Source organism: Pempheris klunzingeri, chromosome 12 (assembly GCF_042242105.1).
Source record: "Pempheris klunzingeri isolate RE-2024b chromosome 12, fPemKlu1.hap1, whole genome shotgun sequence".
Lineage (NCBI taxonomy): Eukaryota > Metazoa > Chordata > Actinopteri > Acropomatiformes > Pempheridae > Pempheris > Pempheris klunzingeri.
In genome coordinates, this window is record NC_092023.1 from 11,333,313 (window position 1) to 11,361,219 (window position 27,907).

The 27,907-nt window shown below is 40.5% G+C and overlaps 1 protein-coding gene across 4 annotated transcripts; it reads right to left on the reverse strand.

The window, feature by feature from the left end:
* Positions 1–483: 483 nt before the first annotated feature.
* On the reverse strand, positions 484–27,907 carry bcl2l11 (BCL2 like 11). 4 transcript variants are annotated; one of them, XM_070840502.1, is made up of 5 exons: positions 27,640–27,907; positions 24,919–25,253; positions 18,943–19,061; positions 4,355–4,516; positions 484–4,212 (listed from the first exon to the last, which is right to left on the reverse strand). In XM_070840502.1, the coding sequence occupies exons 1-5, from the start codon at positions 27,654–27,656 to the stop codon at positions 3,958–3,960; spliced, it is 888 nt and encodes a 295-aa protein (XP_070696603.1). In that variant the 5' UTR covers positions 27,657–27,907; the 3' UTR covers positions 484–3,957. The 4 variants fall into 4 exon arrangements, with proteins under 4 accessions (XP_070696603.1, XP_070696602.1, XP_070696604.1 ...); XM_070840501.1 differs by lacking the exon at positions 27,640–27,907 and adding an exon at positions 26,200–26,362; XM_070840503.1 differs by lacking the exon at positions 27,640–27,907 and adding an exon at positions 26,200–26,362 and having other exon boundaries at positions 4,047–4,216.

The window sequence follows — 27,907 nt, forward strand, 5'->3', positions numbered from 1 at the left end:
TGGATTCAGGAGACGTGAACAGTCAGCCTGCTGCAGGGCTGGAGGAGGTCACATGATCAACAGATCCCCTTATCATGTCATAAGGGGAGCCAAATCTACACGGAGCAGACTCCAGACACATTGGGGGTAAATATTGATGTTGAAGAGACTTTAAAAAGTGCATTTTGCATAATATGGGGCCTTTAAATATTCTAATATGAAATAGCATCAATAAATGGTTGCTATCTGTAACTAACAGCATTGGACAGATCACGAGAAAATGGGACCCTTGACACGGGCATATAAAAGGTCCCTCACCATTCCTACATAGGAGTAAGATCCCAAGACTACAGGGTGACCACTCTTTATGGTCATTTTGTTTCTCTCTGTAGTTGTTTCAAATCTCTCCGTAGTCTTTTCTGTGTCTCTGTGGTCACTTTGCAGAAATATTAACAATCACTTTATTTATATAGACCGTAACCACTGAAATGAATCATCCATGTCTTTACAATTTACATTATGCATGCAATAGCAAGTGTCCACAAGCTTCAGCTACAGAATAGACAGCCTGATCCTAATCCATCATCTCATTGGTGGAAGTTTGAAAATGAAGCTTGAGGCTGAACACCAAATATAACACTGTTAAGTTTAGGGATGATGAAAACTGTGATCATACTTTATACTGTGATGTATTCCTGTTGACACAACTGTACAAACATCCAAGCTTGACTAAAAACACACTGAGATGAGTTTGGTTGTTGATTGTGTTACAACAAACTTCTGTTGTTGCTGAGATTTGCTGTTCTCATTTGTCTCACTTCACAGGAAGAGAACAGCGGTGATGAAACTGATTTGTTTAAGATTAAATCCAACACATGTAACACACAGTACAACAGTCTGTCTGCAATGTTGCCAACAATCATTTGAAATAGATGAACTTCCATTGAACAGTAAAACTATGAAGGGTGATTCCTGAAACTGAGCTGCAGTTAAACTGCTTTAAACATTAATTGATGAACAGCAATTTACATTTACATCCATATTCCAGTCAGGCTGAAGCACACACTGCTGATGTGATCCTATGATTGATTGGTACCGATCAAAACAACAAACAATACAGAGAATTTGGTAACATTTCACTTGTACCGCCCAAAACAACACAGAAAACATAGTTGGCAAATAGTTTGTAGTATATAGCAAATAAGTTTGCACAATCTCTTTGGTTGACTCACACTGCATCCATGGACTTTCAAAACACTCTGTTTGATGTTAACTTCCACTTCCCTGACAAACAGGGAAGTGGGATTATATATTTACCAAACCAAGCAGTTCGTGTTCATCCTTGAAGCCTCTCCTCTTGTAAAACCTGAAAATTACAGTTTGAAAACATTTCCGATAAGGTCTAAATCTCACTTTTTTGTGGCATGTCCAAATAAGTTTTTGTGTAACCTTCACCAAGCTGTAATGAGCTCATTGCTGCCCCCAGAGGCTGGAGAGCAGAGAATAACGGCTGTAACTAGGAGTTGCGGTAATTCGTAATGGGTGTTTTCCCCCCCATTGGTACAAGGGGCAACAATGAACCCATTCCACACTAACATGCAATCTTGAACATGACACAAAAAAGTGAAATTTGTTTTTATTGGAAGTGATGTTAAACAGTATGTTTTGGTTTAACAGGAAAGACTGCTTCAATGCTGAGGACTACCTGGTTGGTTTGTGCATCTGGTTACATTCCCCACCACCAATAAGAGCAGTGCACCACCAGCACTCCTGGTATTTTAAGGTGCTTGGGATTCATTTCTTCTTCAACGCTGTGTAATCAAATACTTAACATTGTTTAGAGTTAATGAAATTAACTGACATATACAGAACTTCATCCTCCAAATGGGAAGCAAATCAAATATTTGTATACAAAAGAGCAGGCATTTCATATTTTTTGCATAAAAGATTTTTGCACTTTCACAAGCCACTCAGCTGTTTATCACTGTTCTGGTTCACTTTTAATTAGCTGTAACCAGTAACATGCAATTGAACGATAGAAAGCCAATAAAAAAACACTGACCTAACCTTGGACCTCACATGAGAACAGAACCGAGATATGTCTTCATGAGCCTAAAGAGTTCAAAGATAAGACTAAACGTACTTAATCTGAAGGCTGTATCACCATTATTTGATACTTTATTGTTAGCTAACTAGTCAGTGACTCCTGATTCAGTGTCTGGTTGTGTTCCAGCAACCTCTCTCTGGGAGTGTTTAATGACCTGGCAAGCACGAGGGGACTTGGCCGGGTCTGAATCACTGTGCTAATAAACGGATAACATGACCTTGTCAACAAACCAATACTTGCCAACTCTCTACTAATAGCAAATCCAGAGGCTGAAACAGAAAGAATGGTTTGACCAGCTATTGCTGTAAAATGCTTTGAAAATTGCATCCACGTCGAAGCATGGTTTGTAAATGCAAAACGCAGAGGATGAGTAAACAAGGCAGCAGGAAATGACACTGTTTAATAGTTTAAATGACTTACATTTTGTTCGTCATCTTGCTGTTTTGAGTTTCACTCCACTAACTGGGCAGCTTAGTAACAAATACTCAGGTCTGATTATTGTATTGGCAGGTGAAGTAATCTAGTCCTGCTTTGGATTTTCAATGTGCAAAATCATTGTTTTAATGCTGAATACAACCACAGCAAAGATGCAAATGAAACCGCTTAATTTTTTTACTGTTATTATTTGTATTTTGTGATAAAATTCTGAAATTCTTGGAAATCTTTGAAATTACATTTTAGTGAGTAGGAAGGAAGTCATGTGCCTTCATCATTCAATCTGACTCTAGTGGTTGCAGAAACACACAGGTTTTCCATACAGGTATTGGTATCAATTACTTGAAGGTTTGTACAGTATCATCTTACTAGTGTCAATGGGTGAGGGGATTTCCATGAAAAACTGAGCAATACAGAGGGTAAAATCTGTCGGGGCGTGTTCAGTTTCCACATTCACGGGTCAGACTTTCTATTGTGTACAAATTGCGGTTTAATAAGTTGCAAAGTAATCATGAAATACATGAATAAAACATTAATTTTGCAATATTGATGTTTAGAAAACTATTGATAGGAAATGTATTCTCTTTTTTTTTTTAAACTACAGGACTGATGCATCTACTTAAAGTACCTTTGAAGAGATAATAATCCTTTTTACAGATTACCTGTTGCCAAAACTTGACCCAGGGTATTGAAATATGACACACGATACAAAATGGGCACTCATTAATGAAGGCAAATACAGTGTTAAGCTGCATTCGTACAGGATTCATCTCTTTGGGGTTGGGTAATTTTAATTTTGTATGTGCAGATGAGTCCAGAGCACATTTTTCACCCTTACCATAGAGTCATTTACACCCATAAATAATTGTTTTGACAAGGAAAGATCTGCTTTTCCTGTTATTTTGGTCCGGCAGCTCAGTTACGGATAATGATTTTCCCTCAGAATATTTGTCTTTTACAAACTAAATGCTGTAGTTTGCCACCCAGCACAAGGAGTTTAGTTGCCAAGGACCACAGGAAATATTTTATTACCACCCTCACCTCTCCCTGGAATACTGATCCTGTCCAAATGGCGCTTTACCTGTAGAAGCCAGCAAAAGACAGAATGGCATGGCATCTCTTAAGTCAATAGTACTCAAATTATCATGACACAATTAATTTCCGGGGTGGAAAATGTAGGTGTACAGTTGGCTTGTGTTAACTCACCAAGTAAATATAAACAGACATTAATTCATGGTAACAAAAACATTAAATAGCATAATAGTTGAGGAACATTGAGTGATGAAAATGTTGGATAAGAATGATAACTTTGGCCCAGTCCGTTCCCACACAGATCACAAGTCTTTTGCATGTTGGATCCTGATGTTTAACAACCCTGGATCTGCTGAGTTGATCAGTCAATGAATTTCTGTACAATAAAAACATGTTAAAGGTAGCTAAAAAAAGTAAACAGGAAACTGTACAAGGCACGTTTGAATTTCCACAGGCGTAATTTTGCACAGAGGCATATATAGGTGACATGACCACCTCTGTGCTGGAAAGGAGTGCAAAGTCCCAGCTCTTTGGTGGCATTGCAAAGGCTCAGAGACCGTGAAGAAAAAACAGAGGTGAAAAAACAAAAATCCAGGCATTTTAGAGTTCTTTAACGAATCATCTCCATCAAAATAAAGACAAGCAGGGCCCAAAGTCTCCTTCCTCAGTTGGGAAAGGGGAGGAAGTAGAGTCAAAATTAGGTCCCCGAAATCGAAAAGGAGATTCAAGGTGTGACAGATCCAACACAGATACATTATTTAAGAAAAATGCTACGACTGCTGGGTTTTCCTAAGACTAAACCTGAGAGTGGTCTTGGTTGTTTGTATTGCTTTGCGAGTAGATTATCCGTCCAATCAGAAAGACCAGAAGGACAGCACAGCACAGCAGCATGGCAAGCTCCTGGTGAATGTGCGGCTGCGGGTTGGGAAGGATCACAACCCGTCCATGTCTGCCTGCCTCCCCCTGGAATAGAAAGGAAAGACAGGAGGAGAGATGCTTCAGTATTAACGAGAAATATGTCACAGATATACAGCATGGTTGCACCGACCTGAGATCTGTTTCTCAAACAGGAAAAGATTGGAAGTATGACACACAAATTATCCCATACTAAGGATGGATGTTGATGTCAATCGTGGTTGATGGGCAAAGAAAATAATCTATTTATGTGCTTAATGGGTGAAAAACCTACTTTATTATAAGTTGTTTCATTTGCCTCAACTCAACCATCAGCTGCAAAAAAGTGAGCACACCACTCCTAGTTCATGAAGTTACCCGTGTCCAAATACATCACTTTCACTGGCTTCTGCTTTTTGGGCTCTTATTTCACAAAATGTTCTTAGTGTGTTGTGATATACATCAAATGTTCAAATAAACGTCCTGGGATCCCTTGATGATTTGAAATCCAAGACACACACACACACGTTCGCACACACACATACTGTATGTTTACATCCACAGGAAGCAGGTAAATACAGTTCTCCACATCCTGCCATAACTCTCTTTATTATCTCCACCTCCAGGTGTGATCTCCTTACATTAGTGTGTATGATTGCATATGTGAAACGTGTTTGAATTTGTTGACATGGCTGCTGCAGCTGCATTCAGCCTCCTTCTGCACGCTCCAACATCTCTGTGTTAGCTGGAGCTGGTGTTAGTGAGGAAAAAACAATGGAGGACAGCGAGGTGGATTCAAGAAGTTTTCAGTGGGCGGGGACAGTCACATATCTGTCACATGATCAAAAAATCCTGTTATGACATCATAAAGGAAGCCAAATCTCAACTGAACATTTTCAGTCACATTTCTTTATACATTTGGAGCAGGAGATGGTGTTCTGTAGGCACACATTTATGTTGAAAAGAGTAAAAAGTAAATTTTGCATAATATGGGACCTTTAAGAAGGGAAGATATATTTAAATAACTAAATGACTAAAACAGGCGCAACAGAGGCAAAGATATCCTAGTAAGAGTCAACTTTCTTGATCCTGCACTACCCATAATACAACTGTCAAATATTTAAAGTATCAAGCTGAACTCAAGATAACTTATTATCAGACTTTGGAAATCACCCTCCAAAGCCATAAAAGACATGACGTACCTGTTTTCACAAGCTGAGTTCCCCTTTAAAAAAATCATCTACAGTAGCTAGTTTACGAAATACATACTAAACTCTGAATGCCGAAGAAGAGACGTGAGACATACGAGGACTATTGGCCTGTTTTGTTTTTTTTCAAATTTTCTTCTTTAAACTCTTATGTGCAGTTCCTTCAAGACCAACAGCCAGACAGCTGAGTTTGCAGAAACCTACAGCAGGACAAGCTGAGTTGGTTAGATTCATACTAGATTATGCAAGATGTTAGAATCATTTTACAACATGATTATATATCAGGCCTAATCTGTGCTGTCCAGGCGTCAAGACCTTCTTCCGTCAAAGTTTAATTGATAAGTAAAATCATTTGCTGTGATTTTGGTAAGGACTCCTTCACATTGTACGTCTCAACAGTATTTCCTGTCTCTTGCTATTATGAACACCTTTCTGCAGTCATTCTGACACACTTGGCATGCTGTCGACTGAAATAAATGTTCCATTTTCTTTTCTGCTCTCCATCCCAAGCACTGCACCTTGGCCTCGGTACATCGCCTAAACAGCAGCACCTTGTCACTGATAAGAGGTCCGCCCGCTCCACAGAAGATAAAAGACATTTCGCCTGGGTGAACACACACTGTGAAGATTGCCCAGAGGAAAACACTCTTCTGAAACAACAAGGTTCCTGTTGCTGAGCAAAGCTGTAAAGGTGGGTGGGGGATCTCCGAAATGAATGACTTAAAAATGATCTGGTAACTCTGCTTATACCAACAAACAATTCTAGTGGGGGAAACTTTAGTTATTTCCATAATTTACCTATTAACCTCAGTTCAAAACTTGGATTCGCAATGGATCTAATGATTATTTTAGTTGTCAATTTATATGCCAATTATTTCCTCAATTACTTGATTAGTTGTCTATAAAATGTCTAAAAATTGTGTAAAATGTTGATCAAAACCTAATCTTGCTTTATCCACATACCAAAGATATTCAGTTGACTGTCATGAAGGAGTAAAGAAAATATTCACATAAAGAATGGATGGATGGATGGATGGATGGATATGGAATCAGAAAAATCTTGCTTTTTTCTTAAAAAAATACTCAAACTGATAAATCAATTACCAAAATAGTTGGCAATCAATTTACTAGTTGACAGCTAATCAATTAATTGCTGAAGGTCTTTTGCAATATGAAGCCAAAAAAACAATCCATCCACAGATACCAATAATCTCATAAATAAAGGTTTAAAAAGGAGACCTAGCACTCTAACTGGAGCATTTACAAGGATAAAGAAGGCATTTACAAGAGTAGGAATCTGTTTTTCCGCTGGAAGATGGATGTCCTGTTTTGGCATGAAGCCCTTAAAATACAGCCCAGGCGGATGAAGTATACAATACCGTCCAGACTGGCACAGAATGAGTGTTTTGCCCCAGGGTGAGACTGTTCACTGAAAAACAGGATCTTTATGGGCTAGAGTGAGAGAGGAATATCAAAGCTGTGTGGTTTGATTTGAGTGAGCCAAAAACCACAGAAACCCATAATGCCATAGGAGGAAACAGGTGAGGGAACGACTAGTTAACCCTGTAATGAATCACGTCTGCTTCTGACTCTGACCAAGTCAAACAAACAGGTCAGAGATGACCCACGAGCTGCCAAAATTCACCAGAGCCGAATAAAACTTGACCCCCATTTCCTGTATAGAAAGAAATATTGTAGAAGAGACACCCATAGCCAAGCCGTTATTAAAATCTATCTTAGTGGGCTTTGAGCCAACCATCCACACATAAAGACTGAGAGACTGGAAGCAACCTCCAAATTACTATTAATAACATAATAATTAATAATAACTATTGGATGGATTGCCATGAAACTGATATTCATGGTCCTCAGAGGATGTGATTTTCTTCTGAGGGCACCATGAGGTTGGCATTTGTGATTCTCATTGAAATGTCTCAAAAACTATTGGATGAGCTGCCATGAAATTTGGTTCAGACATTCATGTTGCTGTAATAACTTTGGTGATCCTTTAATTTTTCATCTAGCGTTGCCATCTAGTCAACTTTTTAACTTGTCCCAAGTTTATGACCAAATACCTGCAAGTGTTAGCATGATAACAGGCTAAACTAAAATGGTGAGCCTGATAGCACATTTAGCCTATAGTACAGCCCCACAGATGTGACTGTAGACTCTTTATTATTGGTTGGACTATTAAATTAAATTCACCATTAAAGAAGAAAATTGGACTGAAATCTCCCCAAACACATCTGGAAAAACACTTAATTATGACACAACATGCAATACTTTTTCCTTCTTTCTTGGGATTTGTTTTTTCCTCAGTAATCATCACCTCATGAACTTTCTAACTTTGAATCAACTTTTGAGGAGAAACCAGTGGAGCAAGTACTTGAAAGAGCAGCAGACAACCTGAACTGTAAGACCCATTTCACTGTAGATAAAACTGAGCCACATTTCCCCCAAATATCATCAAGGGACTGTTGTGTTTGGCAGTGAAAGGAAGAGAAAATTCTCCAAAAAATTGGGCTTCTTTTTATGGGGGGGTGATTTCATCTCCACAACCTGGTCTTTAGCCATTATCTTAAATCAAGACTTGTGTGGGTGTAGAAGGTCAAGTGAACACCCATTAGGTCTGCCTCTCTTTTCATTTGGCAGCACACAAGCTCAGAAGTTTGTCCTTCGACATCACAGATTAGAGCTCTGCCTTTTTATTTTCAGTAGAAAGTTGCAGTGGATTTACAGCTGAGGAGCAAAAGTGGTAAAAGGTTGCAATTTTCCTTCAATGATTTACTCTTTCAGGTCACACCATTTTTGGCTTTTACATCTATAATTATCCTTTTCTGTCGTGAAAACTTTACAATTATTGTTATTAATGTTGATTTGCTTGCAGCTGCAAGTATAATGTTGCATATTAGACACTTGTCTCTCCTCAAAGTAGCTTTGGAAGACAGACACGAGCTTTGTGGTTGTTAAGTTGGCAAAGTTTCTGTGCTCTTTCCTCACCTCACGAACCGCTGTAATGATTTAACTGTCAATATGGCCTACAGTTTGAGGGAAGGGGCCGTGCTGGCAGATTTATGAGTCTCAAGACACAAAGGAAACTCAGTGACAGTTTATTTCACTGTAACACGTTTGATTTGTTGATGTCTAGATATCTGACTATATAGCTAGAAATGGGGAGCTGTTTTTGTATATGGTTGCAAAGAGCATGCATTTGAAGCTACATGATGCCAAGTATAACCACAAGAGAAGCTCTACTGGAACAATTGGGATTCGCAGCATCTAAAAAGAACAGCAAAATTCCAGATAAGGGAGAGATTTACACCATATCAGTTTTAATTTCAAATCAATAAGATGTTCTGACCCAAAATGTAAAATCCCACATTACAGTATATCCTGCTCTGTAGTAGTAGTAGCAGGCAATTATATACTTGTATTTGTGTTATAATTTTACATCTACAACTAATGAAAGTGCAGGAGAAACTGTCAATGGCAGCAACAGGGGAGGATGTGGTGTACCTGGGAGGAGCTGAGACCTGATGTATGTGGTATAACACAACTGATGCATTTACATATAACACACATCTGTATGCACCAAGTCTCAAACCACCTCTGGATCAGATCATGATCAGAACATTGTCCTTCTGCAGTCGGTGCATTCACACTAAGGATGCAACAATGAATTAATGATGAAATTAGTTGACAATGAATTGTTGAGTAGCCTGTGATGTCATTGCATGTTTTTCACTCTAATTTAAAATGCATTAATGAGAGTTAATGTTACCGGGTTATATTTTGCTCCTACTTAAACTAATAAAATACTACAAACGCTACAATAAAGTAGCCTTTCTGGTTCAGACAACGGAGCACTGTATTGTTATGTTTATGTATAGGCGCAAAAACCCTTGTTGCACTGACCAGCACTGAAACAACATAGCTTAGCTTTACTCCTTCTATTCCTACCCTCCTCAACACTCAAAGAACCAACAGGCAACTCAATGAAATAGCTTAACATTAGCTTAGCAAGCAATGGTTCATATTAGTTAACTGACATTCCCACAGTCCGAGACGTCGCGGTGTGTATACTGGCACACTGTCACACTGGCATGCTGAATAACGTTTGTTCTCTGCTGCAAAAACAGCTAAAAATCCACGTCCTCTGACTAAAATTCGGTTAAAAGTTACACCTAAAAACACCCAAGATCTAAAAGGTGTGTTGTAAATATTGCCTAAGACCGAATAAAAAGTGAATTTAAGACTGAGCTTCTGGCGGGTAAACAGATGCTCACAAGTGCTTACTGCTCCAGCTAAATCTAAAAGCTGGCAGCTAAATAAGAGCCATAAAGTAACTGTTTGATTCCTAATCAAAATAGCGAATTATTATTGACAATATCCATAGATTATTCGACTATCAAAATACTTGTTAGTTGCAGCCCCGATATACACCTGGATTCATTTCTATTAATCCTTATAGGATAGCTGTCTGATAACAGAAGGTGTATGCTCAGAATTTCAACTGGTTTTAAGGAGTCGAGGGGATAGTTTGAGATTGCAGCAAACTACTTATTTGCTTTCTTGCTGTGTGTTAGAAGAGATGATCGATATCACTCTCATGTCAGTGCAACAAGTATGAAACTCTCTCCTCTCTCAAGTTCAAAAACACAGCTATCAGCACTCCCAAAACAGACAACATGTTGCATCTCATTTGTTTAAACAGAAAATCAAGTTTTCTGGGAAAACAGATAATTACCAAAGATTAAAAACACCATGTAGACAAAAGGGCCGGTCTGCTATTTGGGTAGGTTGTATTTCACATTCAGGATGAGAGGTTTGATTTCCACTGCAATCAGAAGCAGATGTGCTTCTCAGCTGACAAACTGTGGGCTGGGAGTCTGACACGAAGCCAAAGCCAGTTTCACCAACACTCCTGATATTCAACCTTATACCTCAGGATTACTGAAAAGGAAATACACGCATGCACACACAGACACACACGGGTAACCCTCTAATAGATCCCTCATTTAAACTCTTACCTCAAATAACCCCTTCCATCAGCTGAGAATAGAAAACCTGCTGCCACAAATCGTTTTCCTGCTCTCACTGCAACTCTGCAGGCATCTAACAATTACTTCATCTGGCATACACACACATGCCTTCACCAGCATGTGCATGCACGTACATGTGCACACAATAGTGCTAGAGTAGTGCGACGGAATACGACAACAGTAACAAAAAAAAAAAAAAAAGCACCAGAGAAAAACCAAGCAGGCAGTCAGCCAATCAACTTACTAGATCAGTCAACCAAAAAGTGAATTGGTGTGCCACATCTGCAGACTACTACTTTAAAGGATGATGCTTATTATGATTGCATGTTTATCCCCGGTTACAACAGATTGCGTTTCCTTTAAATACATTTCCAATATCCCAATCTGTTTTACAATTTTAAATGTTGGTGGGAAGCTCCAACATCCAAGATTTGCATTCTTGCACTACAGGAATAAATCGTGTTGTGAAGGTAAAAATGTATGAGTGATTTTGGCAGCTTTGCACACTGAGCAAGATTGGAGGGTTGTCTGACCTTCCCACCAGCACCATCTTGAACTAATTTGTGACCCTAGCAGCATTACAATGACAATGAGAAAAAAGTACGCTAGATGTTCACTGTGATGAAGTATCCATCTTAGGTTACAAGTGTCTGCAAGTTCATTTGTATTTGAATGAAGGAAGCATGCATTTTAATTTATTGACAAATTGTTAATAGGCAACTTAAAGTTATGGTAAATAGCTTTATTTTTTTATGTTGTAGAACTGCTTTGAGTGGAAAAATGCCAAGGTGCTGAACTGAAACTAAGTCACTACCATCAGGAAAGAAATGTCTCATCAAAGTCGATCTTTGTATCGATCTGGACTGACCCTTGGACTGACTCTCAGGGGACAAATAGTCCCAAAAGAAGCCAGCAATATGCCCACCACAGGATAAAGAGCCATCGAATCCCTTCACTGTAAGGCTCAAAGGTTTTACCTGTGTCACCCTTCTGTGTGTGACTCATAGAAAGGGCTAAAACGCAATCCTGTTTGACTGCTCAGTGTTCAAGACTAATTAGTCAACCTGGAAAAGAAATTGAGAGTGAATTTCAAATATCTCATCTTGCTTTCTTACTCGTCTTCTTGTCTTTCTCTCTTCACAGTGGAAACATTGAGTCAGTCCGTTCCAAACAGCTCATGTGATTTTCTTCGGTCACCACAACTTACTATGCTGCCTCTCAAAAATAGCTCTCTAAACAAGGCTACACTTAAAAGCACACACACACACACACACACACACACACACCAAGCTAGCCCATATACACACACACAATGCAAACTGAGTTAGGCTTTGTTATATTATTTCTCTGCCCTTCCTGCTCTTGCCCACTCTGGCACTATCCAAATCTCCCGAAATAGCAGAGTCTTAAAGTTGTAACTTAGAAAATATTTCTTTTGATTTTTATGACGTTTTAACACATAAATATGCCGTCTCACCTACATCTCTACATGTAAGCATCCATTGCACATTATCCTTTACATGCAGTTTCCCACAATACAGCAACAGCCATACACAGATGATGCATTAGTGATGTTGTGGTTCTGAATCTAACTGATGACCTTCAAAAAACGTCATCTCAATTGCTATCTCCCATTTGTGGCTAAAGCTGTGACCACTAAACATTTCTGCAAGCTTTTCTCTCCTCAAAATAAATGTGCTGGCGTGTCCATCCTTGTGAAAAGCCATCATTGTCATACCTTTAGTTTTCACACTGCAATCTGAGGATCATGTTTGAAGATGCAAACATGAGGCTTTACGCATAGAAAGTGAAGGAAATCTGGCACACTAATCAGTAACCAGTAACCTAGATGACACATGGGTAGAGCATGCTGCTCTAGTCTGACAGTGAAACACAACAGAAAGGGAAACAGAAAGTGTGTAGTTCCCAAGAATACTTTTTTTTGTCAGTCAGTTATTCCATTACAACTGAGGGGTTTCCTCATTTAACCAGGGCCAGAAACCAAAGTCCAGCTGACTAACATTCCTTCAAGTCCACTTCATGCAATATACTGTATTTTTCATCTTCGCCTTCAGCAGCACTGTCATTCAAGTGCTGTTATTTAGTGTTGTTGTGAGTTTCATTGTGGCTCAGGATTTTAAACTAATTCTGTGTGCCATGTAGCCTTAAGAGACTGTTGAAACTGAAAATAATGCAATCTAAGTGCATTTTGTGAGTAAAGCAGAGGTTAGACGGCGCCCATTGTTGGAATTTGTGCTTATGGAGTCAAAGTCTAATGTCTTTATACATTAATGCCTTTCAACTCCTCTTGCAATCCAGGACAAGCGTTCAACAAAACAACCCTTCAGCTGGTGGGCTGTACACAGGTAAAAGCTACAGTAAATCAGTGTTTAGTCCTGCATTCCACTGATGGAGCAGCAATGCATTCTTAACTCTCGGTTAAACAAGGGTTAAAAACATTGTCTTTCTCCCGCTCTTTGTCTTTCACGCACAGTCGAACACACACAAACAAAAACACAACCAGCCACCAGTGACACCCGACTGGTCCACAATGTTCTTCAGAGTTATTTCTGTCTTCAGGACAAAGGGTTTTACCTCCTCCATAAAGCTGACAGTGTGTGTGTTGGAGTTTGTTTGAGTGAGTGTGTGTGTGTGTCTCTGTGTGTAAGCGTGTGTGTGTTTTGGCAGGATAATTAGACCTTGTGCTTTGCTCCCTGAGAGTTCTTTAACCACAGGGCTGAGCCATAATGAATCTACACTGTCACGGACACTACACTGTCACACCACACACACACACACACACACACACACACACACACACACAGGCGAACATCATACTGAGCACATTTACAGATGTTTGAATACAAACACGCACACATAATCACGCACACATTGTGTAAATGTTTAACTGAGCAAGGGGGGCTGGATTAAATGAGGACAAAGGAGAGAGAGCCAGTGAGCGAGAGCAAAAGACTACTGAAAAATAAATAATGACTCATCATTATATTGGTGATTACACACCTCTCTACATTTTCCTGACAAATAGAAAATCCCCTCCGCGTGTAAGCATCTTAATAATAATAAAAAAGAACTTAATAATTTCTCAGGCAGGTCCTGAAGCCATGCAGCTCTGCCTTTTGGTCAGTGCCTTTAGGCAATGAAACTGACTAAAGCAATTCTGTCAACAGTGGCAAAATGCTGGTGGTTCAGTATCCTACAGCAATGTAATGATGAGTGGGTAATAGTGTTAGAACTTGTCAGTGTCCTAAAATATCCTCCTAAACCCGTTAATAACTTTACTGATAATGTAAAACAATCCACATACTGCAATATCACCAAGTTCATCAGTTTTAAATAATTTAATCTATTTAAAAGAATAATTGTTCCTTTATTCCCTTGTTTGATGATTGAAAGGATGTCTGTACTGCTGCAGAAGCTTCCTCACTCGGGGGGTTGGGACGCCTAAACAGTTGTGAGATGAGTCAAAATGGGATTGTGGGAATGTCATTAGTTTTGCAAATATTTGGTCATAGACCAAAGTATTAGATAATTGCATTTTTCACCAGATGGTGGTACTACACTGAAATTTAGGGATGACCGAAGTGATTACAATTTGATCCAGAAAGGAGCATGAACATGTGCACAAAATTTCATAGTAATCCATGTTAAAGCTATTGAGATAATTCACTCAAAACTGCACCTGTAAACCTCATGGTGGTGCTACAGGAGATCACCAGGTCATTATGATTCATCCTCTGGGTACCATGAATGTATGTCCCAAACTTCATGGCAATCCATCCAATGGTCATGGAGACAAAAAGCAAAAATGTCAACCTCATTGTGATGCTAGAAGAAAGGTCAGGCAATCACCTAAGTTAGTAAAGTTAATCCATGTTATTTCATTTTTCGCCAAATCTGTTCTAATCTCTGCTGTTTTTCCTTTTGAATTACTTTTAACTTTTACTTCTAAAATGGATTTAGAATAAAGACAGTATACAAGCAAGGTGTTGCAAGCAGATATCAGTACTCCTCTTCATTTTAAGGGGTTATTTAGGAAGTCACATGATGAATTTGTTCAGGGTGCAGCCACACCAGGTGCCTGAATCACCCCAAATTCAACCCAGATGAGCCCAGATGGACAGGAGCCAGATTATGATTCATCATGATTCACATATCTTGCCGGGCCTGTTGGATGACTGTGTAGAGTTCGTGGGATTGTTGAGAACTCAGAAAAGTGCCTCCCAGACCTTTCAAATTTCCAGTTTGAGTTGGGCAGAGCTGGCAGACCTGTTACTTCTATATTAAATCTTATTTTTTAGCATTTTTCTTAATTTATCTTCTCTAAAATTCAGACTGATCCACTCTGCTACACTGTAATTCTTGGCCAGTGTTAGCCAAAGGAGAAAATAGACAACTCCAGTTATGTCAGTCTCTTCCTTTCGTCATACCTTTGCAATACAGGAAGTGAAACATGTAGATTCATGCTATCCTTACAAGACCCCCACCCTTTCCATGCAAGCACTATAACCTACCAGTAGGAGCAGACTGTCAAAGGCGTGATCCCTCACCAGCTTCCCATCAGTGAACACCAGTGTTCAGCCACTATGGGGAAACAAACCAGGATCTCTGAGTGGTGTCCAAATTCTTCAGCCATGTGTTCATTTTGTGCAGTCTGTATTGAAATTAATCTATTTAATCATCATTCTTAGCAGAACAAACTGCAATGAAGCAAACAAAAAAAATCTTCCTTCTTCTTAAATTGATGATTATGTATCCAAGTAAACTCTGAAAAACCCGTAAAACATCTTATGCTACTGTGGTTACCCAATCATGTGTCCCCATGCATGTGCACTCATCCACAGCAACACCAACACCTGGCAAGAGAACAGGGAACAAGCCTCTATGTTCCTCTTTTGTCTGCCTCAATGTTCTACAGCACGAGCAAACACACAATCACACATTTTCTGGACAACTCTGTATGCAGGTTCACAGAGGGCTTGCCACTAAGACACAAACAAATATGCACTTCTCTTCTTTTTTTCTCCTTCTGGTAGTGTGACTAGGTGTTGAGTCACAGCCTCAGCTCATCCTGTTCTCACATATTTCTCCATCCTCCCTCTCTTTTCCTTTGCAGCTCCAGTCACAGCTGTGAGGGCCAAACCAGGCTTGCCTTGCGTGACTCTTGGCACGTACCTTATCCCAACTTGGGTTTTTTTCATGTACGAAATGAATTCAATTCTCCCCGATGTCAGTGCACTGAGCGATACTGCAGTTAGCCTTACTTGGTGAAATGCTCAAGGAGTGTGTTGACATTTGATCATCCAGAAGGCAGATAAATGCAGTGATTAATCCAAACCAAAAACTGAGAGATGGATGAGTAACCCAGCTCTGTTAATGATGGGTTTGAGAGCAAAGTGATGACCGCTGGAACCACAAGTGCAGTCCAATAACATCCCTTAAGGGGTTTCATGGCTTTTTGGTTAAATATGGGTGTGTGATTTGGGAGGGGGTGCAGAGGCAAAAAGGCAGAAAGGGTTAACTGTCTTTGTGTTTGATGCTCATTAGCACCCAGAAGGTTAAACACAGAACATTTCAGACTACTCAGACTGCTCGGCTGGAGAGTTGTAGCTTTATCGCTGTTAAGCTTTTAACACTGAGGGAGCACTTTAAGCTCTTCGCTGGGATATAACAGGCCTGTCATGCTCGTTCTTGACTTTTATTTTTTTAATCCGTTTCTTTGATGAGATTAAAGTATATTCAAACCAGCGCTTTTTCCCCCACTTCCTCTCTGGCTTTCCAGGGTTCCAGTCAGCTCTTTGATAGAGGAGTAAACAAATGATGATGCAACATGCAGAAATGTTGCCAAGGAAACAGGAGCCAAAAGGAAATGAACTCTTATTACAGCTATACAATTTTACAACACACCGAGTCTGATTGACTGATTGGTAAACTGCACCATTCAGAGGATTTATATTCCCTGAAATAATGTGATTATCTCTTCAGTAAGGCATTAGGCAAACTACTGCCATTCCTTATCATAATCAGAGCTGTTTAACCAAGCTAGACAAGCTAACAATCCATCTTTAAAAATACTCTGTCACTTTCTTTTAAATCTGCAAACCCATTTTTTTATCTTTTTCACCTATCGCATTCAATATAAAGTCCTGCTTCACACATTCAAAGCCATCTACAGCCTCGCCCCTCCATACCTCTCTGACCTCATCCACGTTTCTGCACCTACCCGCACCCTCCGATCCTCAAAACTCAAAACCCATCTTTTCACACTTTCCTACTCCCTCTGATTCATTTTGCACTGCTACTGTATTTTATTGCTTGTTTTTATACCTGTTTTACACCTGTTTTATCTATTATATTGTATGTTTTATGTGAATTCTGTGTGGCGACCTTGTGAGCTTTGAAAGGCGCCCTAAAAATAAAATGTATTATTATTATTATTATTATTATTATTATTATTATTATTATCTTGCTTTCTTTGTGTTATGTTTATGTCCGCATTTACTAATTTGCAGTTTTCTTCTTCCCTGAATTTGTTGGAACATTAACACGCTTCTTTGTGTGTTATCGTCATCAAATGTCAAAGAGCAGAACAGTGTGAAATCAGTGGAAAGAATGTCTACCATTTCACATACCCAGTCATAAAAGCATTGCTTCTTAGTGCTAAGAGTCATAAAAAAAAAAATTAAAAAAAAAACCTTTTAGAGAGAGAGCCTTTAAAGGGAAACTTTGCCATATTTTATGTGAATGTCCAATCAGTGTTGTTGGTAAATGTAGCTATATGATGAAATAAATACCTTATTTGGTGCTATACTGAGAGAAACTGAGCTCTCCTGTTGCAATATCTGTTGTACTTCCTGGTCACCAGCGCTGTCATTTGACTCACTGGTGACAAGGAGGGACTACAGGATCTGTCAGCCTGGCTAATCAGACTGTTCCGCTGTAATGAATTTAAGCACGGGCAGTTTTTGTGGAGCCTTGTTTTTCCTGTGGCCAACTCTAACACCTCAGGATCAGAGCAGAGAGGATTTGAGGGTTGGGAATCAGAAGCTTTGCACTGATTGTCTTAAATTATAAAACTTTACTGTTTCTCCATCTTTTCAACAAGTAGAGTCTCTGGCATTGTTTGTCAATTATTTTCAACTGCAACACCACATAACATTAATACCATCCATTTACAATTACATCTAATATTCACAAGTTAAATAACTTCCTGTTCTCATCTGCCAAAGAGAAACAACATTCACAAACATCTTCATATCAGTACCTCAGTTAACCAGCCAACTAATCATCAGCTCAACTGCTGCTGAGCAAATAATCTCTCTCAATAATGAGAGCAGTCAATGAGCTCCTCTGGGTTTGACCACATTTAAACACCCAAGTTGTACCACTAAGTTGTGTTTTTGAATCTTTCCCACTGCTGGAAACTGACAGAGGGCTTTGCAGAGGAGAATCAAGCTGCCCCCCTCCTCCCCCCTCTGTGCTCAACAAGTCCATCATCTGCTACTGCACTGGTGATGTTTTTGTATCATATGGCTGTTTTCTTGTTTTTTCGTTTGGGTTTTTTTTTAACTACAGTGGTTAATGTGGCATCTGGATTTTCTGCAGCTTCAGGCTGTCTGCTTGGTTATTTTCTGATCAAAAGTCATTTCGTTTTTCTCACCCCGAGCACAGTGGAAATAACCAGCTGGTCACAGGCTCCCTCAGATCACCCACGGCGGCATTTTAGGGCCATTTTTGTCCTGACCCCTCCACCCCCTTCCTTCCCTTTTATTTCTTATTGCTCATTTTCAACAAAGTCCTGTTTCACATTCACACAGTTTAACAGACTTGCTTTTGGGTTTGTTTTGATTGCTGTACTGCAAGCTGCAATGATTTCATGAACACCGACAAATGAATTCCCTCAAATAATGTTAAATGGGGAAATAAATCACAGAACAAGAAGTGATTTGCATATTTATGCTGTCATATCTAGATGGAAGTCGCCTTTTGGCAAAGTTGAAATAAAAAACCTTAACTAAGTTGCTAAAGTAACTATAACTTAGATCAACAACCACAAAAAAGGACAAACTAATGTTGGATTTTACATTTGTTAGCTAACCACAGTCAGCCAATCACTTGCTCTTCTGTAGCTGTATAGCATTCGGCAATTTGCTCAAGAGCTCTCGCTCTCTCTTTCAAACACACACACACACACACACACACACAAAAAGTGTCTGTGATCACCGACCCTTAACAGCGATCTATTGTAGTCGTCTCCAATGCGTTGGAGCTCTCGTCCAATTGCCTCCGTCTGCATGTCCCCTGCTGCGTTTCGTGGCCGCATGCTAGAGGGGCTGGGAGAGTGTCCTGAAACAGAGAAAAAAACTTTTGCTGATATAGTACAGTTTTGCCATCATTAAAAGGTTCAAAGCTCTTCACAGAGACAAACTGCATGTTCAACTAATCGTATTTCAATGTTCATTCATGTGAAGTAAAGGGTCTGCAGCTTTATGTGAGGTTTTGGTTTAGGCATGAAAAGATGGTGAAATTTCAGCACCAAGATTTTTCAAATATGACTTGTAATATTAACAGAAACCAGAGAGGGACTAGACTCATTGGATGTATATTTTCAGATGCATGTAGTGCTCCAAGTGGCCCATTCACTGCAGAGCATGTCCACTCACTGCAAATATCAAATGAGTCCTCTTGTGCAACACAGCATCACCAGACCTGCAGTTCAAACCGCAGTCACTAGACCAAAATCTCAACACTAGCAAGTTAGTTAAATGCAAACCTTCAAACCGGATGTTTTTTTTGTGCATGTTCAGCACATGAATGCAGCACAGTGGTTACAGTTACAAAGATGAATGTCCTGATCGCCAGGAAAATCACATGAGAAGTAAAATTTTATAGGAAATGAAATAAACAGACAAAAAAACCAACCAGACACATCGAGTGTGATTCAGACAGTGGGTGGTTCACAGTATCATTCGTTCTTTCATTCATTCATTCATTATCCATTATCCATTACTCCTCATCCCTAAGGGTTGCAGGGGGGCAGGTACACCCTGGGTATCACAGGGTACATAACCACACATACGGGCAATTTAGAGTCACCAATTAACCTAACCTGCATGTCGTTGGATTGCAGGAGGAAGCAAGCTGAAGTATCCCAAGAGAGCCCATACATGCATGGGGAGAACATGCAACCTCCAGACACAAAGGCCCCAGCTGGCCTTCATGCTGTGAGGCAACAGTGCTAACCAGAAGACGGTGCTGCCCAGTTTTGATCCAGTTGAGTGTATTTTATCTTATAGAAGATGCATGCTCACAAAGCTGTGCTAAAAAACACAGAAGAGATGTAAGTCATGAGTGTATTGATGTGTGTCAATATCAGCATAATAAAGATATAGATAACATACCACTGCCAGCTAATCGGGTGAGCGAACGTGTGTGTGTGTGTGTGTGTTTTCTTGGTTAATCTAGTTATGTATTTTCAGTCTGAACAACTGAATGACTATGAAAGGCTCTGACCTCTAACCCATCTCCACTTATGAGTCATCAATACTGTGACAAAACCCACACTTAATATTTCTCATATCCTGTAATCTTGAGGAGACCAATACAGCAAAGACACTGCGTTCCGATTAATCTATCATGCTGATGACTACACCAACAACATCCATGTTTGCGATGGGAGGTGGACAGGACGGCAGTGTAACCCATGGCTACACAAGTCACTACGTGTTTTCTAGGCTGCATTTCCCAGGGATCAACAGTCAATCAAACTGTGTTAGTGGACTGTCCAATTACAGCTGTAGACAGATCTGCTAGATCTGCTTTTTAAAACCATAACTGCATAATGTAAACAAACTATGTGTCAGGAACAAAAATAGGCACAACAAGTGATTGTTTACGTCCCGTGTAGTATATCATACGACATTAAGAATTTTTTTTTTGTACAACGTCTTCCAAGCATTTCCCAATCAGAGCTCAGAGCACTCTTTCGTGCACAACTATAAACATGAAGAAAAGTCACCACCGTTTTTTTTTCTCTCTTTTTTTAGGCTTTTCGGCATCCAAGACAGCCGGTGTCATACACGCTGCTTCGTCTGTTTACATTCTTTTTGCCGGACATCAAACCCTAGCCCCTCCTTCTGGTGCTGTCACACAAGCTATAATTGGACCGGGACCAGCGTGTAGTCTGTCAGGTCTGTTAGCCAAGTCACGGCAAGAATATATGACTCTATAATCGCATTATCTGATGCAGTGACCATCTTAACAGACAAATTATTGTGTAGTCTCCTAGCATAATGGCGAGGCTGCTTCTAAATTACAAAAAAATGGCATTTCTGTACCACAATTTGTTGTTGTTTATTGGCTGGCATATACAACAATTATACTAAGCTAATTTCACAGCAGTCACATCTTGGATGACTGAATGTTCTTTATAACAGTCAATTTGTTTCAGAAGACACAGATCTACAGCTGCGAAGAGCCTTTACTTGATTTACTCACAATAAACAATGAATAGCTTTGGCTTAGAAAAGTTATTATTAGCTAGCTTCGTGTAGATGGATGTTTACCAGCCCCGAGGTTTTGACATAGTTAAACTTTATGAATATAAATCAAGCAGAATCAGCAATGCGTTAAGGTCGATTGCTCCACTTTGGATGAGACTGAAGAAACATGACAGTTTCTGCAGATCAGGTGTGATCTTCCTGCTGCAGCAGGAGGGAGTGTTGTGATAGGAGAAGCTGTAATCACGCTGTCAGGAAGCAACAACAAGATGATAAACTGATCCTCCTTAAGCTCTGACGCTCGATCTCACTCTCTAACACACAACCAGAACAGCATGTTTGATAACTGAGACTTTTTTTTTGTGTGTTATATTTTGTATGAGCGTATGTGTGTTTATCTTCTATCTGTCCTATCTGATGGATGTTGCAGACTGAATGGGAGGCAAAGGGTTTCTGTCTGCATCTTACAAAAGACCTGCAGGCCTATTTTGACTGCTACACACACACACTCACTGAGGCTTATTTTGATTGGCGTACTTAATGAATGACACACACGCGCGTTGGTCTGTTTTGACTGGTATCTTGTCTGGCTGGCTGTAGTGAAAGAGAATAAGAGACACAAGGCAATCAGGGAAGCCAATCACTGCTATTATAAAAAGCAGAGTCATATGTACAGAGGTTACAACACACTGAGGCTTACTGAAGTTTTATTCCATCCTCCAATGATTATTTTTTTGCTTACAAAACACCATTATTCTTATAAAAAAACACAAATCCACATAGATACGGATGTGGTTTAAGTTGGTTTTAACATGTAGTATTATATATTTCTGCATCTGAAAGAGATATCACTGCTCAATTTGGGGAATCTTCGAATTGAGAGATTATTACAAAGTGGACATATTTGTCATCCACTGCACCAACACTGTGGGGGTATTTACTCTGGTGGCTGTTTGTTTTATGTGTTTTTCATGATTGTGCAAAATCTCAGCCTTGTGCAGCAGTTTTGTTTGTTACCAAGCAACAGGATAGGCAGCTTTAGCCGAAAGCAAAATAGTTAAAAGCATTCGTGTCTTGTTCTGTTTTTGTATCTAAATAGGCAGCAGAAATAGAAACAGGATCAGGGCTGTGCAAAGTGATGAATGTCCAACAAACATGTTGATGTAGGTTCAGAAAATACAAAAAGGTAGTAAGTGGATGAATAGATTTTCATTCACTTTGACTAGCTTGTTGTCACCTATTACACGTCAACTGGCATATCAGCTGCTTTTCATCCTTTACACTTCAACAGACGACTCCATTCAATGTTTTTGCTTCAACTGACACTTCAGTTTCTTTCATTGCTTCAACACTTGAACTCCAAAAGGGAAAGTTTGCCAATTTTACACATAAAATCTGTTTACGGTCTTGGAGAGTACTACTGCACATATGAAAAACATTGAATAAAGCGTTTTGTGGCTCCATAGGGAGTTGCGAGAAATCTGATAAATTGCCTCAAGTGATATCAAGTCAGCATTGGTTCGAGTCAGCATTGGTTCAGGCTGACGACTACAAGTCCGAAAGTAAGATAAGATTTGAAGGTATGGCATTAGAAAGAAGTGAGTTTGCCAAAGCTCTGTAACCCGCTAGCGGCTCAAAGCTACAATTAGCCGTTACTAGCATAACACTCCCACATCTCTCATCAAAATATCAATGACTAAGTTGCATTGTGGTTAAAGAAGGCGTCAGGTTTTGACAAGGAAGAAGAATGCGTGGAATAAATGTGTGGTTCTGACATAGATGTTATAAAATAAGTGGATTTAGCATTCGGGTCTGACAAGTGAAGCCAGTATGGAAGTGCCAACAGGGGGCCAATTGCATGGGAGTCTATGAGAACATGCCTAAAAACCCTACTTCTCACTTGATTATTACCTCAGTAAACATTTCATAACAAGTTTATGGTCTCAGTTGCTAGTTCCAAGTCTTCTTCAGTACAGAATTATGTTCATTTTATAAATCATGATCCTCTTTAGAGTAAAATAGACAATAAAATGGGGCATGCTTTAGGGTGGGACTACCTTGTTACTAACCAATCAGAAGCAGATCATGCCTAAACATAACCAATCAGACGCAGGGGTCCTCACGGAACGAACGTCATATCTAGTCCAAGATGGTGACAGCCAAAGTGCCAGAGTTGAGGCATCTATGAGTTCTGCTGCATCCATTCTTCAATACCTGTTGTTAAACGGTCCATCTTGAGTCCAACAATGTTGTAGAAGTACGAAGTCAAGACCTTTTTTCCTTCCTGTGAGACTTACTCAGCTGGCCTCCGTGAAAACTGTAAATCCAGGGCAGTAATCCAACATCAGCAGGTCTAACAAAGCCTACTGAGACGCCTGAGTCAGATTCATTCACAAAGTGTCTGATGCCAAACAGAAAAAAAACAAAAAAATACAACATTACATAATGTCTCAAAGTATCCATTATGGGTTTGTTTGAGTCCAAGAGACCAAATGTCTACTGACCAGAAAGTAAATATGACAATAATCACTATTTAAGGGGCTATTTTGTGATTAGTGAGTTGGGTGTTGGATGATATGAAAGCCATTAGTTACCATTTAGGTTAATATATGGGTATTGGTCAAGGTTATGACCCAATTGTTTATTTCTATCAAATACACATACAACTAAGCTTTGAGTTTCCTATCATATTATGTGTGTTTCATTTAAATAAACCTTGTGAAGTTAACAGGGGTTTTACACACTGAAAGTCTGTAGGTGTTACTTAACAGAAAGAGGAGTAATACTACGATGGAATGAAAACATGAGCGTCAGCAGAAATGTGTCAGGCAGCACTGAGGAGTCATGTTAGCGTGTTTCATGTTTCAGCCTGAATTTGTTGGATTTCCCTCTGAGGGCCAATGGAGTGAGACGTGCTGTGTATTAGTTGATACATTTGAACATAAAAAAAAAACCCCACAAGAGTAGTGAAACAACCTCTTTCCTTGTGAGTAAGATCTGAAAGGGGAGTGCAAAAACATCCTGAGTATGTTTTTGTTAAACTTTTTACTATCACTGTTAACATTCAACACCAACAACCCCAGCTTTTTGTTAAAGGAAGCTTCAGGGAGCTTGTGCTGGGCTCTGGTTTCATATTTTGCTGCACACCCACACAACACCAGCAGCAGCTATATTTCACAGTGAAAACAGTCAGAGCAGCTAAAGCCAGGAACTTTCACACACACACACACACACACACACACACACACACACACACACAACAGGTGCTGTATTTTTTAATGTAGTATCAGGGTGTGTATTCACATATTTAGACATCCACACTTTAAACACTACATTTTTGAAACTGATTCTGGATGACACACATTAGTAGCGGGAAACACACACTTGATTTTTGAGGATATCGATGATTTATTGAGGTTCTTTAAATAAAAAAGGGTACTTTCTCACTAGTAGAAAATATGGACACTATAAAGCTGCAAAGTGTTAGTAAAATTGTTTTATATAATCATATACATGATGCACATTTAAAGAAAGACTAGTGTCTTATTTACGTGTCGCAGTTCATCACTGATCTGCATATTACTTAATTCGCGGCTGAGTCAGTCCAACACTTGTCAGAAGACCTCGTAGTGACAAAGTTAAATCTGTTCCACATGCATGTGGCGGTTAATCATCGGTTTTGTATGCAAAGTGCCTGTGCTCACCGTGCTGCTGGTGCGCCCCCGGTCCTTCGCCGTGCGCCTCAGCCATGCGCTGTAGGGCGTGTTTCATCACCTGGGCAGTGGGGCTCGGAGTCTGCGTGGCTTTGTCAGCCGTCATTGGCCTCGGGGACAGCGGGGAAGTTGGCAACGAGTCGCCGTCGGAGGAGAAATATCCACTGGAGGCACGGCGGGGGGGGTGGAATACAAAGCTCCGCTCGCCACCCTTGTCTGAACGGGTGGTTTGCGCTGAAACTCCAGATGCACCGACGGGTGGTGGATCTCCTCCGCTGCCCTGTGTCGCCCTTACTGCGGTCGAGCCATCGGGCCGGTTTGGTGGTCTGTTGGATGAACAGAGCGGCACCGTCAGCCTTCATCACTCTGCCCAAACAGCCTACAGCCTCGCGTCTCTGCTGCGTGTGGAGCTGCAGCTGGAAATGAAGCAGCGCACTGCTGCGTCATGGCTCACTTAAAACTGCGGGATTTCTGTAATTTACATCTGATTGTTTTCACAGGGAACCGCGCGCCGAGGAGCACCGACTTTTTACTAAATAACACCGGACAATAAACTGGCCAGTAGGTTTGTCTTTTATGAAACCATATTCTAGCTCACGTCCCACTGCAACCGACACCCACATGAGCGTGTAAAGTTGTGAGGTGAGACTTTGGCTAGTTTATGTGCAGTGAATATGTGCCTGGTCAGGTGGTAGCCCAGATTTCCTGTCCAAACTGGCTGCCCGGTGCATGTCCATTGTTTGGCAGACGTTGCTGATTGCAGCAAATCTTTGTTTGACTGTGGGGACTAGAATAATCAGGCATTAAGGAAGCGGCTGGAGTAACTTCAGCTGCGTCACATAGAAACAGCCTGGAAGAAATCTCTCAGCGGCCAGAGTCAGTCCGGAGGTCTCAGTCCTCGAGTCAATAAACTAAAACAGTCTTTCAGTTTGATCGGCTTATAGACGGTTGATTAACATATTATCGAAGTTAAAAAATTCTGCAGATGTTATCTTACTTTTTATTGGGTGATTTGCACCAACATCCAAAAATACTACACTTTTGTCATTTTCCGTTTTAATCACCAAAACTCCCACCGTGACTATCTAAAAAAAAGTGACTCTGGGGGGTATTTTGTTGCAAAGCTTCCTGTTTGTCCAGACAAAACGACAGCCTCCTAAGCGCACGGATTCCCAGCGGCAATGACCTACTTCTGTGCCAAAATGACCTAAAATTACAACCAACTGGCTTTTAGCACCGAGTCTCCATGTAGCCACAAACACTTTTACGCACCTTTGATGTAAACAGTCGTCCTTTTGCTTTTTACGCATGTTTTACGCACGGAGGAACTGCGACGACAACCACAATATAACTGGACGCGACGTCTGTGCCCCAGCCACATGAAAATGTAATCTTTCCCCGTGGGCTTCGGTGCGGATCCGAGCGCTTACGAGGAGAGATATTGTGCGTGTCAGGCGGCGTGGACTGAAACGGCACCAAAGCGCACCGGCGGAGGGAAAAGCAGACAGATGGAAGAAAAGGAAAGCTGGTGCCAGAAAAACTAACAAACATTTAATCAGGTGCCGCGGCGCTAAAAGTTTAAGGAGATCCGTTCGGCAGCACGTACGCACAGTCACTGTTATTAACACGAAGGGGGAGGCTGTATGTTCTGTCTGAGTCTCCGTGAGCGACGAGGGAACAGCGTAGTCTCCGCTGAACCGACGTTACAGATTACACGACACGGTTTCACTTGACACTCGGTAGTCTTACCGAGTATTAAAACATTTGAGCAGCTGTCACTTGGACGGTGTGTGTGCTCCATGGATGGTGCTCGATATTAGAGACTTTCTTCTAGAAAAACCCCGCGGTGTATGTGCGCCTCCCGCAGGACAGCGCGCATACTTACAGAACCACAATCCTGAACTGGTAATAAAGTGGCAAAATGACCCTTTACAGTCTTGGTAATGACCTGTTATCCAAAGTCGTTCATACCAGCAAAGCTACAGGTGAACTGAGCCTGAGTGGGTCTTAAAAGTCTCATGTGAATGCACTAGCTGACACGGAGAGGTGAATTAAATGCACTGTGACCTCGATAACAGCAGAAGCAGACGGTCTCTCATCCATGAGCAAAAAAAAAAAAAAAAAAATCAGCATTTCTATTACAGGGAAAACATCGCACACATCTCGGCGTTATTTAGTGTTTGTCTTAAAATCGCCAAACGATCTATTCTATAATGTGGTTTATCCTCCGCACCTCTGAGGACAAAGCGCCACAGTTAGACCTTCATGACTAAACTAGTGGGTTACGGGGCTGATAGAGGGAACTGAAGCTGCCAAAAATAAATAAAGTCACTGCAAAACGCACAAACAGACTCTTAAACTCCTCTTAAAATAAGAGAAGCGACCTCCATAAAGTAGGAAGACGTCGCTTTAAACTCTGACAGAACTGTTAAACGGAGATATTGCATGAAATTAAATTCGTTTTTGAGACACTCATTTGGATTTCATTGTTATTTCACAATCAGATAGGGCATTACGATGTAAAGGAAAAGCCGTCGGTAGTTTCCTGTATTTTAAAAACACTGCCATCAAACTCTGTGGAGGCTGAACCGCCGCTGTTTGCAGCGTGACAGCTGACATGCCGGTAAGGCGCAAAGGGAAACTGGATTTTTGTTGAATAATTGCTCAAAAACACAGCGCGCGCACACCTCTGCCCCCTCTGTCCCGACTCACCTGGACGGATGATGCATGTCAGTGGCGGGACATCACCGCTGGCTCTGAAAATAACACGATGTGATGGCTGTGATGGAAATACGTCTAAATGATATCAGTGCAAGACCGGGCCGGATCGGCAGGTCCGAGGCGAGCCAAGCATTCACTGGTAAAAGCAAAACTAAAAGTTAAAGGCGAAATAAATCCCAGAGTTTTTGAGGAATGGTTGAATAATCCGCCTCGTCCGACTGGAAGCTGCACCAGACGAGGTAAACAAACTCCTGCTTGA